We start from the raw sequence: 12,556 nt of genomic DNA on the forward strand, positions 1-12,556 counted from the left end.
ACAAGGATAATATAACAATATTAAAGGTATTTTCAGGTGAAAACTAGGCTAATTCAGAAAACAAAATCGATCAAACTTCCACTTCAAAAGAGTTCCATATTTCCTTACCATTTTGTGCTTTGAATCATAAACCATAACATGCAATTTGCAAAACAGAACAAACATCAAAAGAAATGCATTATTCCTCTGTAGGCAACTTGAGATTATAACGCCGGTAACAATTTGACTTCCCAAGTTTCACAAGCTTATTTGCCTCCTCAATCCTAGAGGCCTTAACCAGCCCATCCACCACAATCTGCAACAACGCTGCATCCACGAGAAGGCGCCTTTTGAAAATTTCCTCCCCGAGCTCACTGGCAAAGTCCAAATCACCCTTCTCACAAACAAAGGGAACAAGCGTCTGGAAAGTCCATTTCTGCGGAGCACAATTGCTCTTCCCCATTTCATGGTACCACTTCTTAGCTTTTTCCAATTTCCCCTCATCAACAAAGCCCTTGATCAAGGCATTGAAGCTAAGCACATCAGGTTTTATTCTATTGTTCTTCAATTCCTCAAATAACTCAACCCCTTCTTCAGTTCTCTTCTCTGAAGCCAACCCCCGCAATTTGGCATTGTAAGACCTAACACCAGGAACAACATTCTTCTCCACCATTCGACCCCATAGCTTCTCAGCATCCAAAAACCGACTATGTGCATATAAACCATTCAAAATCGTGTTGTACGTGATGGCATCCAGCTTCATGCCCTTCTTCTCCATCTCACCCAGCATCGAAACAGCGGAATCCAACGAACCCATCTCACAAAACGCCTTGATCATAGTATTATAGGACACCACATCCGGTTCAATTGACAACTTCTGCGAGACCCCTCTAAAAACCTCATCAACCTTGTCGAATTTTTTGGAGTTAATGCAAGCCGCCAAGAGGGCGTTAAATGACAACACCGTGCGCTCGCAGTTTTTATCAGGCATTTCGTCGAACACCTTCTGGGCATTTTCAAGCATACCGGCTTTACCGTATAGCGAAACGAGTCGGACAGCGAAGCCCTCATTGGAGAAGTCCGGGTACTTCTTCTGGTCCTCTAGGATCTCTTCGATCCACTTGAAACGTTTTGCGGCGGCGAGGCGGCGAACGGCATCCTCGTAAATGGAGGTTTTGGTTCGGAAGCGATAGATCTCAGAGGACTTCTTGAACTTCTCGACGAGGCGTTTGAGGTTGCGCTCTTTGTAGAGGTCGGTGGAGATGGCCTTAATGCTCTGCCTGGTAGTGGGGTTGGGTTGGGTGCTGGTGCAGAAGGCGCGCTGGAGGATGCGAGAGAAAGACATCGTTCGCCAGTGGTGGTGGCTGACTGTGGGGCTTTGGGTTTTGGCACTTTTGTGGGTTACCCGATAGTAAGTAAGAAGAGAATGAAAAACAATTTAAACCGAGTTTCTAACTGTCAGTAGATTTTCTTCTCTCTTTGTTTTGAGGCTCCATCGGACCCAAAACAAACCTGTTGGGCTGAAATTAAATTGGACTTGGTTGAGCTCTGGGTCGAAGAAGGTTAAGAGAGGCCTAGTTTCTAGCAGTCCAACAAGTTTGTGCGGAGGGAGCAATGCTGCTGTACCAGAAACGAAAATAAATGGTGTAGTCTATATGTCTGCTGCTCTAACAAACTTCATTCGTTTCTACTTTTTCCAGTCAACAAGGACCAACAGGCATGACATGAACATTCAACAGAAAACACAAAAACCAGATTTTTTTTTGTTCCTCATTCAACATGTGAATGAATGCTACTAGCTGTTGTTGAGGCTTCTACTTCACTTCTTAGCTCAAATCCGCTGTGAAAAATGAACCCTCTTATCATTCAAATCTTTAATCCCATCCATTGATTGATTTAACGCTCCAGATTATTGCAGTAAACACACAACTGTAGAAACTACTTATGTACATGATTAAACCAAAGCCTACCCAACCCAATTGCAATAACACCACTGAATGGTCTATAAGACTATAACTCTCTCTCTCTCTCTCTCTCTCTCTCTCTCTCTCATAACCGAAGCATCTTGGTTGCTCCTCTCTCACACACAATGAAATGATTCCCTTGTGAGGAACAGTCATATAATTCATAGCCAACATTAGTCTCTCTCTCTCTCTCTCTCTCTCTCTCTCTCTCTCTCTCTCTCTCACTTATCAAACTTAAGTTTCATCAATATCTCCAGAACATGGAGTTTGTAGCCTCTGCCTTGGATGAATTATGCATAACTGAACAAGGTAAAATAGGGGGTAGGATGGGTCATCGGAGTCACAACAATGACGACGAATACAAGTCCAAGAACCTCCACGCCGAGAGGAGGAGACGGCAGAAACTCAGTGAACGCCTCCTCACCCTACGTGCATTGGTCCCAAACATTACAAATGCAAGTATTCTATTCATTTCACATCAAGTTTCATAATTAAGGCCAATACTTTTCTTTTTTGATTCGAAGGTGGAGAGAGTAAGAATCTAATTCTTGTTTCTTGCCCTGTCTCAGATGAACAAAGCAACTATTGTTGAGGATGCCATCACTTATATCCACGAGCTGCAGAAGACTGTGAACATACTCAAAGACCAGCTTTTCGATATGGAAGCATCAGAAGAAGAGGCACCAGAGCCAAAGAAAGAAGAAATTCATTCTGCAGAAGAGATGAAGAAATTTGGGATTCAGGTTTGGACAACTAGCTAATAACTCTGTACATTTGATCTCTTTGAAACATGGGAGTTCTTCTACTTATATTTTAAATGTTGGTTGCTGGTGTTGGCAGGCAGGGGTCAATGTGACTCAGATAGATGGGAACAAACTTTGGGTAAAGGCAATCCTTGAGAAGAAAAGAGGTGGGTTCACTAAACTGATGGAGGCCATGACTGCCTTTGGCTTTGAACTCACTGATACCAGTGTCACTACCTCCAATGGAGCAATGCTTGTTTCATCTTGTGTCATGGTAAGTCACAGCATATCAGTTCCAAGAAACTCACAACACAAATGAATATATTTTGATACAAAAGCACCACTTTACTGAATTGAGCACATGAAATTAATATCAATTCTAATGATTTTCAGGGATTCTACTGCGAAACGCTTGAAGTTGAGCAAACCAAGGAATTGATGCTAGAGATCATCAGTAGCATATAGAGCAAATGGAAGCATCAGATATTCTATTCTATTTACCCTTGAAACTAACAGAGTTTTCTGTTTTCTGTTTTCATGACTTGTTGATTTCAAGTCAGAGGTCAGATTGGAATTATTTACTATTTAGTCATTGTGTTTGGTAGCAAATGGTAATCCAGGACATCATTTATGCTTCATCTTCATATATACTGTACTGATTAAAGAAATGGCAAACTGCTGGCCTTGAGACATTTGGTTAGGAACAGAAGGGACAGAATGATCCCACTAAGGTGGTCAACAATCTGGTTGAGACATAAACTCAAAAGCAAATACCACAAAACAGCTAACCAATATTTAAGGCTTAGTGACAAAGTAACTACTGAGACAATATAAAACCCCAAAATTTCCAATCCTCATCACTTTTTCCTTGAGGGAAATCCCAAAACTTACACTCAGTTTTCCCTTCTTTTTTTTACAATCTTAACAGCTTCTATGAACATAACACCTTTTTTTTTTTTCAAAATTGAAAAGCACAAAAACCAAAAACAAAAGAGGAGAAAATTATCTGTCAACTGAAAAGATCAATCCTTCATCTCTGGGCCTGAAATCCAATCTTCCTCCCACCATCCTTCTTTGAGAAAATTCCTGCATTCCATGTTTGAATGTTTCAAATGTTAATTTTTTTGACCCCTTAATGCCAGAAAATTCCAAGAATGGATGGATTTAATCAAATAGCCAATTGGCCTCTGTTTGGCTGCCAATAAAAGACTAAAAGGAGGGGGAAATTGAAAATTGACAGCTTTATAATTTCATCTCAAAGATCAGTACCAATCTATTTGAAACTGTAGAAAGAAGAGAGAGAAAAAGATGGAATTTTTGAGTACCTTGAGCTTCAGGCTTACAGACAGGAGGGTCTTCAAAGAGAGACAGAGAAAGCTGCTTATGGGCAACACCAATGTCAAACAAAATTAGACCAGAGGATGGATCACTCACTGAAATTCCCTTCACTGGAAGCCAGAGAAAAAGCTCTTCTTGGATCAGACCCTCCAAGCCTCTTAGACCACCATAGCTGAGATTAGCTCTGACTATGTTCTCAAAGTAGACCCTGGTCTCAAACTTGGTCATGCATGAACAGTCTAGATGAACCTCCAGGCGACCCATCGGGTCAAGATTGTAAGACTTTACATTGTCTGGGAAGAGCCCAGCTGGAAGGCCTTGGCTTTGGAGGAGGTTGTGGAGGGATGAGGTGGCTGTGAGAGGAAGAAGGAGGAGGAGAGAGAGAGTGAGCAAAGATACGGGTGTCAGAGACATGGTGTGAAGGAAGGAAGGGACTTTCGAAGGACAGACAAAAGCTGAATGTCTGAGGTTTCAACAAGGGTTTTTAATTTAAGGTTTCGTTTTGGGAAAGCTACTATGATGCTATCATAAAACAATTGATAATTAATATTATAATACAGGATTCCCAAAAATACGGACAATATTTTATTTAATTTCCACAAATATCTAATGGTCGACCTCACCTGATGTTGAATATGTATATGAATCAAAAAACGGGTCAACCATTGGATCGAACTTAATTCCCTCAATAGACCATCTTGGGTCAGGCTACAATCCAAGCCTGGAGGGCTGGACCAATCTTAATAGTTAATACAAGGTCAGCCCAACCTATAAGATTGGGTTGGTTCAGTGTTTCGAAAGCATGCCAGTTGGTTAAGGTGGCGTCTGTCTTTGATATTCGAGTTCAATTCCTCTTCCGATACATTAGAAACATTAGAATAACATTTAGAATTTTTGTTTTCATAGCCATCATGCTTTTAGATTATAAAATACAAAACAGCGTAACCCTTAAAGCTTATGGATTTATGAGTAAATTGGTAAAAAAAAACCTACCAAATAACAATATGTTCATCTGCTAGACTGCTTGCATAATGATACTTTGGTGCATAAATTTCATTATTCTGGGTCATATATTTAAGGAAGAAGATGTCGATGCATCAGGCGGCATAATCAAGTCCTAACCATCAAATCTAATGTGTGCTTTCCTTAATGGATAATTATCATTGTAACTTCACGCACACATGCTTTCATTTGATCCATGCTAAGCTAATGGCACTCTCCTAAGTTTGCCTGCTGCTGATGATGCCTTAACTGCTGTCATTATCGCCTTAACAACAATATAATCCAAGGCATTAAGAAAAAGAAAGAGCCATTAAGAAAATTTTGTCCAACATAATTATTTATCCTTACAAACCAAGACTCTGTGACAGAGAGAAAACATGTGTGCCCAAAAAGCTGCCAAAAGCTCTTACAATCTTCAAGACAACTTGAATTTATGTAACAATAATGAATCTTCCTCGTGCTCTCAACCCTGCCTATTCTGAGGCTGTTCTAGATAATGTCTTTCATAGGCATAAACAGATCCCCCATAGTAACTCTCTTCATCTCTTCTTTCTCCATATGGATTTGAGCTTCCAAAAAGATAATCTGCAGTTCCTTCCCATGGGTTGCCGTATATTCCCTCCCCAGAAAACCCTTGACCAGTATCATTCCCTCTCTTAAAATCATGAGACAGGCAAGGCCAGTAGCCAAATAAACTCTCACAAATGTCCATGGCTTCCAATCCATAACCACTAGGAATTTGATGAGCTTGCTTCTCATATCCATGGCTTAAAGACCCAAGATTGTGTTCATGATCACTTCCCTTACTTTCTTCAACTTCCTCAACTTGATGATCAGGCTTTCCCTGGTCAGTGCTCTCTTGACTTGGCTGATCTTCCCTGCTCTCTTGGTGCTGCATCTGCTCTTCTTCAATAGCCGGGATTGGTTGGCTTCCATTGATGGGTTTTGCTGCTTGCTCATTAATTTGCTCTTTATTACCACCTAATGGTGTGACAGACACAGATCCACCATTCAAAGGATAACAAGTTTCATCTGAAGGTGAAAGGGGCTTTCCATACACTTGAGCAATATCAAACCCACCATCATAAGGTGTAGGATCATATTCTTCAAAATCAGGCTCATTAAACTCAGATACAGAGTAAGAGATCAAGAATTGAGTATCATAACTCTGCTCATAAAACTTCGGGTTGTATTCAATGGATATTGGCTTGCTACAACAAGGAGAGGCAGAGTATGAATGAAAAGCATGAAAATATGGGGTTGGATCATACTCGAGGAAGTTTTGAAAACTGGGTTCATTGCTAGAATAAGATATTGTTGGCCCTTGATCTAGTTCAAGTGGAGCAGAAAGATCATCAGCATAAGGGGTTAAATAATACTCACCATGATCATCAGTCTCGTAGTGGCTGGAGCTGTAGAATGCCATTAAGATTTGGCAAATACTGGTGGAATGACAGAAAGGAAACTACACTGAGAATTCAACAAAATTTCTGCATAATAAGTGAACCCAAAACTGTATCTTTCTATCTTGTTATTATATTCATATACACACAAATCTTATCCAATTGGGAAGAAAATGTGTGAGCAAGCAATTCATGTGCAAGAAAAAGGGAAAGGTGGGTGCACTAATTATTGTCAATAAGCATTAAGAAGCTGGGAGATTCAGCATTTAGATCATGGTTCCATGGCCATATGATTAGAGAAGATTACCTTTAGCCACAAAGTGATTGAGATGTGACTGAAAAAGGAATCTTAAGAAATTTCGCTTGAAAGAGATGACATTTCTATTTCTTTTTTCTTTCACTTTCGTAATTTTTGGTTGCACAGTTTTTCTTTGTTTTGCTTGGGAAGATGGCAAGTGCCCATGTGTTGTTGTTGGCTTGTCAATATCATGGTCCCACTAAAAGAAATGTGGCACATCCCATCATCACTTTCGACCCATGGATCATGCCATAATGTCCACAACAGTTAATAAGGGAAGGACTTTTGATTCAATTTTTAGTTTTAGTGCCATTCCAAATTAGGTGATGACTTAAACACCATGTGTCTTGCGGGTTACTGTATCATTCGTGTTATTAATTCGAAAGATATAATATAGATGAACGATAAGATTAATGTCACAATCATAATAAAGTATTTTTCGTTGTCTAATCATAAAATTAATTAATTTTTGTAAAAAATTACTATAGAGTGTTACTATTTGATACACCGCGAGAAGAATGCAAGGGTTTTTTACTGAAATGGATGGACTCTAATTAACCTCATATTATGGGTTTAATTTCTTGATTAAAAAGTAACACGCGTATTTATCGCACTAATTACAAGTACAACATGGCCTTGACCAAAGGCCCAATTTTAAAAAGAATTAAGAAAACTTAATTTCAGTGGCAGATGGCCCAATTAAAAATATCAAAAGGCCCAGCTCATTTTAACAATTGGATCAGAAAATAAAGGGAAAGATAACGAAAAAAGGCCCAACTCATTTTTGGGTTGAGAGAATCTGCAACGTGTGGCCTAAAGCCTTGAAGAAGGTTTTGACATATGGTTTCTTCTCCAAGTAAGCAGAGTTGACTTAATAATAAAATCTGAGAGGATCTTTTGTGAAGGAAACAAGTTAAGAAGTATCAATCAAATCAAGCATGGCCGGCAGCTACCCTTTACGTATTTGGTACTTCATTTTCTGAGTACTTACAAGATTATTAGGTGCATATTACATCACTGAAATTGTCGAATCCCAGTTGAAGAAAACGAAGAAAAGGCCTAATAACTGGAGTATCTTTAACTAAACAAAATCTGAGTGAGACTAAGGGGTCATGTGTATATGATATTGCAAAAACAAGCCCTCTTATTTTATGATTAATACTTGACCAAATCTTATAAACAATAGCAGTTCGACAAACAACTTGTTTATTTTATGCCAGGAGACGTCTGGACACAGGGAGGTAACACACAGCTAAACCTTTGTTTATACGTTTGCGCCGTTTCATTTTCTTCCTAATTAACATATGTGTATTAGTGAGGGATTCGAACACGCATGACATCGGGTGTAAAGGGAACTGCTCTTAACCGCTTGAGTTACAAATCCCTTATAATTTTGATGTGCCTTTGGAGTTCAATTCTTGGACGAAAGCAATATTGACTTAATTAAACTGGCAACATAAATGACAATATTGTCTCATCTTTCTTCCCAGGCTTACAAAAAGCTGTTGTATGTGACCCGCCTTGTCCTTGATATATATATATATATATATATATATATATATATATGCAGGGACAGGGAGGGCAAGTTACTTAACCATCCAACTTGTTCCTCCTCACCAGCTACAGAAGCTGCAACTTTAGAGTAAACCTAATCTTGAAGAAGTCATGACCGTCAGCTCTCTCAAGGGTCACGCCTGTGATGTGAGTTAAGCATTTTATTATACCCTAAAACACAAACTTAGATTTGAGAATCAGCCAAATGACCTCAAGTAAGGGACAAGAAACAGGAGAGAAGAACAAGTATATGTTTTTGTTTTTTTCTGGAGAAAAAAGAAGAGAAATTTCTAGTCGATAAATTGTGTCAAAATATTTTGTTTAGTAATTATGAGATTAGAGAAAGAAACAGAAAGAGTAGGTCCAACCCATCTCTCAACTCCATTTTAGCATCATCAAATCAAACCCCTACCAAATTACTTCCTCTCTTTAAGTCCAAGTCCTTTGATCAATTACAGTTAACTTGACTAATTGTATTCCGAGAAAGTGTTTCTCGGTGTGATGTACATGTGTGAGACCCACATTTTCTTACCAGCTCTGTGAATTTACTATGATTATTTAGTTTGGTGAATTTTAATAATTACTTTGATATTTAGGAATGTGTGTAATTAAATGCATATATTTATATATTTATTAATTTATTTTGTGATTAGAGAAACCCAGGACACATTATGTAAAATGGTGAGCTCTACTCCACTACTCTACATTTACATTATACCTAAAACTAATAAGCCAACTCTAAATGCTTTTAATACAAAGAAATTAAATAATTAAGGGCCCTAATTAAAGACAAAGAGCATGATGAATAAAAGATACTGAAGGATTTGCGTGAAGAGCATGAGACAAGGGCATGACCCATCTTTCAATTGATGTTCCTAAACGTTAACCCACATTTTAATTAAGATGTTTTTCTTTTCTTTTTCATAATTAAATAAAAAGGGTTTATGAGATATGGGGCCCAATGATGGATGACTAAAGGAATGTTTTCATCTAACATGGGACAATCATCCATGTCAATATGTCAAGTTGTCAACCTCAAACACACACACACACACCAAGGAGAGGGGCCAAGGGGGGAAGACCAATTTGGTGACGTTCATATTTAGGTCAACAAAGCCAATGATTAATGACTTGTCGTTCTTCGGAATTTAGGAGAGCCTATTCTCTTTGGTGGAAAATGCATTAGAAATTAATTGAATTAGACTCTGGAAGTCAATCTCGCTTTAAAAGAGAGAGATGGCCATGGAGGGAGGGAACAAAACCTCATTTAGAATAGGATCGCATTTTGGATAATGCATGAGAGAGAGAGAGAGAGAGAGAGAGAGAGAGAGAGAGAGAGAGAGAGAGTAGGTGAGGACTAATTAAAAAGATAAATTAATTAAACAGCTACTCAATCCAGATGATAAAATAACAAGTAGGAGGACTGCACGAAAAAAGCAAGGTTTAGAGCTTTTAATTTGCACTTTAATCATTCTTCCATTCAACATGCCTTATCTCCCACATCTTCAATACAATATTGCTTACTAAGAAAAACATATAATTAATGTATTGTGTTTGTGTTGTGCCTGCCTCCAAACCATTAGTGGCTGTCCTTGTTTTTCGTTTTATAAATGCGGATGTTCACACGTTATTATCGTGCGGATACTATTGTAAATAGTCAAAAAAGCAAAAAGAGGAAACACAAAAATATATATATATATATATATATGCAATTGAATTTATTATTAGAATATTGGACGGCTCTCATCTGAATATGGTGCATGTTTTAGTTATTAGTTTGAGGTGGTTGACCAAGGATAGATAGCCAAGCAAACACGTTTGATTTACAAAACGAATGGTCCACTCCCTTAGATTGGACTCAAATTACTTCACTTATAGTCAACTGGTAGCCACACAAACTCGTTTTCTTTTCTTCTTTCCATTTCATATTTTTCCCGTTTTCTTCTTGTGTTTTTTCCCCTCCATGTTTTTCATTGGGCACGCCACGTGATCCCATGGTACTATCCTAGAGTCTCTACACATGTGATTTTTTATTTTATTATATATATATATAATTTACTTTAAATTTTCATGCACACCTCAAGATGAGCTCAGCATGACAACTTCGTATAATTGCCTATATGAAATAATAATTGATCATATAATTGTATGTGTATATAAGAATTGGGCAAGGATTAAGGGCGTATTATGATTTATAATAAACATATAAAACAGATGAATAAGTGCTAATGGACCATATACAATAAGTGCTTTGTTTTTTGTTTTTAAATCTTTAAGATAACCCTAAAAATGCCTACGCGCCTTATTCTAATTAGGGATCGTGAAGCATTATACAAAACTTAATTTTTGCTAACTAATATTAATCTATTATAATTAAGAACAAACCATTTGGGGTGTGGTAGAGACTAGAGAGAGAGAGAGAGAGAGAGAGAGAGAGAGAGAGAGAGAGAGAGTCGCAGGACATGACATGAGCATGAGGGTCCAAAGTGGTCATTTTCTAGAGGAAGGGAAGGAACATTTCTGAATGCAAAAGAATACAAGAAGAAAATCCAAGAGTTGGAATTGGATGGCTGTGGCCTAATTTCCTTTTCTTTATCATTTAGTGGAACGTGTCTTCCCCTCAACTGCAAGCCGACTCTCTTCTCTCTCTTAACTCATTAAGCCGATTCTCTAAAATTAAAAACTGAAATCTATTTGAAATTATTTTCACATTCAAGTTTTTTTTTTTTTTTTTTTCACTTTTGTTACTCCTCTCTCCAATTTTCATTCTCATTTTTCTATATACTCTAGCAAAAAAATAAAATAGTTATCAAACAGCAAGTATAAGAACTAATAAAAAAAAAATAGCTATAGAAAAATAGTTTTTGAAATTAGAGATACATAAAAATATGAAGTCTGCAAGCAGCATTACCAGTTGAATATATGCTTTAAAAAAATAGTTTAATTTATTCTGTGGCTGGCTGAGATTCATTTTTTCCAGGGTACAAAATGTGAAGGAATACCACGTTTTGGATTTGAATTGCACAACTTTTCTTTTTATTATTTATTTTTAAAAAGTGTATACCGCCCATGTCAGAATCTGGCTCCCACAAGATGGTGGGTGCGGATTCGCTGTGGAAAACCGCACGATTTGGTTATTAAAATACGCGGCTGTGATTAGACGGCAGGTGGGGAGATGGCTACGTGTCAGCCACCCGAAATGATTTGAAGGAAAACCCCTTGTCCCACTGTCGTTCTCAATCTCAAGTCTCACCCTTTGACTCTCTTTGTACAAGCTCAGCCAGCCAAGCTCTACAGAGGCCCCACTTGTCCACGCACGCGCGCCTGCTCGCCTGGGTCCCAGGTTGACCCATCTTAGCTTGCCAAATCATGATGCGTAACCAGTTAATTAATTACTAATTATTTAAATCAAGCTGCCAGGTTCTTTATAAAAGAACAAGCCGGATCGTTAATTTGTTTCAATCAATGTTTTTTTTCTTTTTCCGAATGGTTTTTTTTTTCTTCATTTTTCTATTTAAACATCGTACTTCTCTTTGTTCATCATATATTCTAAGTTCACCAAAATTTCTAATTCAAATTTTCACAATTTCTAAGAAAACCTCATTATTTTTACGAACTACCTCTAAATACACACCCATTGGAAAAATAAAAATAAAAAACTCATCAACCTGACACCCGACACCGACACCCCGCTATCTTGCTCCTTACCACTCTAAATTAACCTTAACCTCACATTATTTAAAGAGATAAAAACGTTGTTTTCAAATGTGTTTGTGAAGAGAAAATGAGAGTGTAGTAGGTTTCTTTGATTGAAAGAGAAGAGTAATCTAGCAATAGGGTGTAAAGGAGTTTGTGTTTTTCTAAAACTTAATATGAAAAGTGGTGGGGTGTGTGTATAGATGTACTAGGGGTTAAGTATTAAGTTGGATGACATTTTTTGTCTTTTTACACAATAATAAAACTTAAGAGCTTAATGATTTAAGTATTGGGGTGAATAAAGAAAAGTGTAGGGTTTAAATAGAAAAACTTTTTTTTTTTTTTTTAAAAAGGATCTTTTCTATTGAAAGGAATGATAGTGTACTAAACTCACACACACTACACGGATGCTAGGACTCGAACCCAAAATCTTGCCTAAAAGAATAAATAATCCAAACCACTACATTAATGAGATCTTTTGCTTTTCCGAATGATTTTAAAATGTAGTTATTATTTATTTTGCGAGAAGATTGAGTTGAAATAGAACCAATTACATCAAATATTGACGATTTTAGTAGT

The 12,556-nt window shown here is 37.6% G+C and overlaps 4 protein-coding genes across 4 annotated transcripts; 1 reads left to right on the forward strand and 3 right to left on the reverse strand.

Moving 5' to 3' along the window:
- Positions 1-52: 52 nt before the first annotated feature.
- On the reverse strand, positions 53-1,417 carry LOC117626313 (pentatricopeptide repeat-containing protein At3g13160, mitochondrial-like). Its single transcript, XM_034357981.1, has one exon. The coding sequence runs from the start codon at positions 1,322-1,324 to the stop codon at positions 179-181; it is 1,146 nt and encodes a 381-aa protein (XP_034213872.1). The 5' UTR covers positions 1,325-1,417; the 3' UTR covers positions 53-178.
- Positions 1,418-2,203: 786 nt separating this feature from the next.
- On the forward strand, positions 2,204-3,188 carry LOC117625468 (transcription factor DYT1). Its single transcript, XM_034357016.1, has 4 exons — positions 2,204-2,398; positions 2,513-2,686; positions 2,784-2,960; positions 3,080-3,188. The coding sequence occupies exons 1-4, from the start codon at positions 2,204-2,206 to the stop codon at positions 3,149-3,151; spliced, it is 618 nt and encodes a 205-aa protein (XP_034212907.1). The 3' UTR covers positions 3,152-3,188.
- Positions 3,189-3,310: 122 nt separating this feature from the next.
- Positions 3,311-4,529, reverse strand: LOC117625469. Its single transcript, XM_034357017.1, has 2 exons — positions 4,012-4,529; positions 3,311-3,772 (listed from the first exon to the last, which is right to left on the reverse strand). The coding sequence occupies exons 1-2, from the start codon at positions 4,436-4,438 to the stop codon at positions 3,717-3,719; spliced, it is 483 nt and encodes a 160-aa protein (XP_034212908.1). The 5' UTR covers positions 4,439-4,529; the 3' UTR covers positions 3,311-3,716.
- Positions 4,530-5,316: 787 nt separating this feature from the next.
- Positions 5,317-6,868, reverse strand: LOC117626501. Its single transcript, XM_034358217.1, has 2 exons — positions 6,737-6,868; positions 5,317-6,468 (listed from the first exon to the last, which is right to left on the reverse strand). Exon 2 carries the CDS (start codon positions 6,450-6,452, stop codon positions 5,490-5,492), a length of 963 nt encoding a protein of 320 aa, XP_034214108.1. The 5' UTR covers positions 6,453-6,468; positions 6,737-6,868; the 3' UTR covers positions 5,317-5,489.
- Positions 6,869-12,556: the final 5,688 nt, after the last annotated feature.

The sequence above is a fragment of the Prunus dulcis genome, chromosome 4, assembly GCF_902201215.1.
Source record: "Prunus dulcis chromosome 4, ALMONDv2, whole genome shotgun sequence".
Lineage (NCBI taxonomy): Eukaryota > Viridiplantae > Streptophyta > Magnoliopsida > Rosales > Rosaceae > Prunus > Prunus dulcis.

Bases quoted from the DNA above. Each gene is read 5' to 3' on its own strand.
- LOC117626313 (XM_034357981.1), bottom strand. From the start codon at position 1,324: ATGTCTTTCTCTCGCATCCTCCAGCGCGCCTTCTGCACCAGCACCCAA.
- LOC117625468 (XM_034357016.1), top strand. From the start codon at position 2,204: ATGGAGTTTGTAGCCTCTGCCTTGGATGAATTATGCATAACTGAACAA. The intron at 2,687-2,783 runs GTTTGGACAACT...TGGTGTTGGCAG, and splicing joins TGAAGAAATTTGGGATTCAG to GCAGGGGTCAATGTGACTCA. The intron at 2,961-3,079 runs GTAAGTCACAGC...AATGATTTTCAG, and splicing joins TTGTTTCATCTTGTGTCATG to GGATTCTACTGCGAAACGCT.
- LOC117625469 (XM_034357017.1), bottom strand. From the start codon at position 4,438: ATGTCTCTGACACCCGTATCTTTGCTCACTCTCTCTCTCCTCCTCCTT. The intron at 3,773-4,011 runs GTACTCAAAAAT...CATGGAATGCAG, and splicing joins CTGTAAGCCTGAAGCTCAAG to GAATTTTCTCAAAGAAGGAT.
- LOC117626501 (XM_034358217.1), bottom strand. From the start codon at position 6,452: ATGGCATTCTACAGCTCCAGCCACTACGAGACTGATGATCATGGTGAG.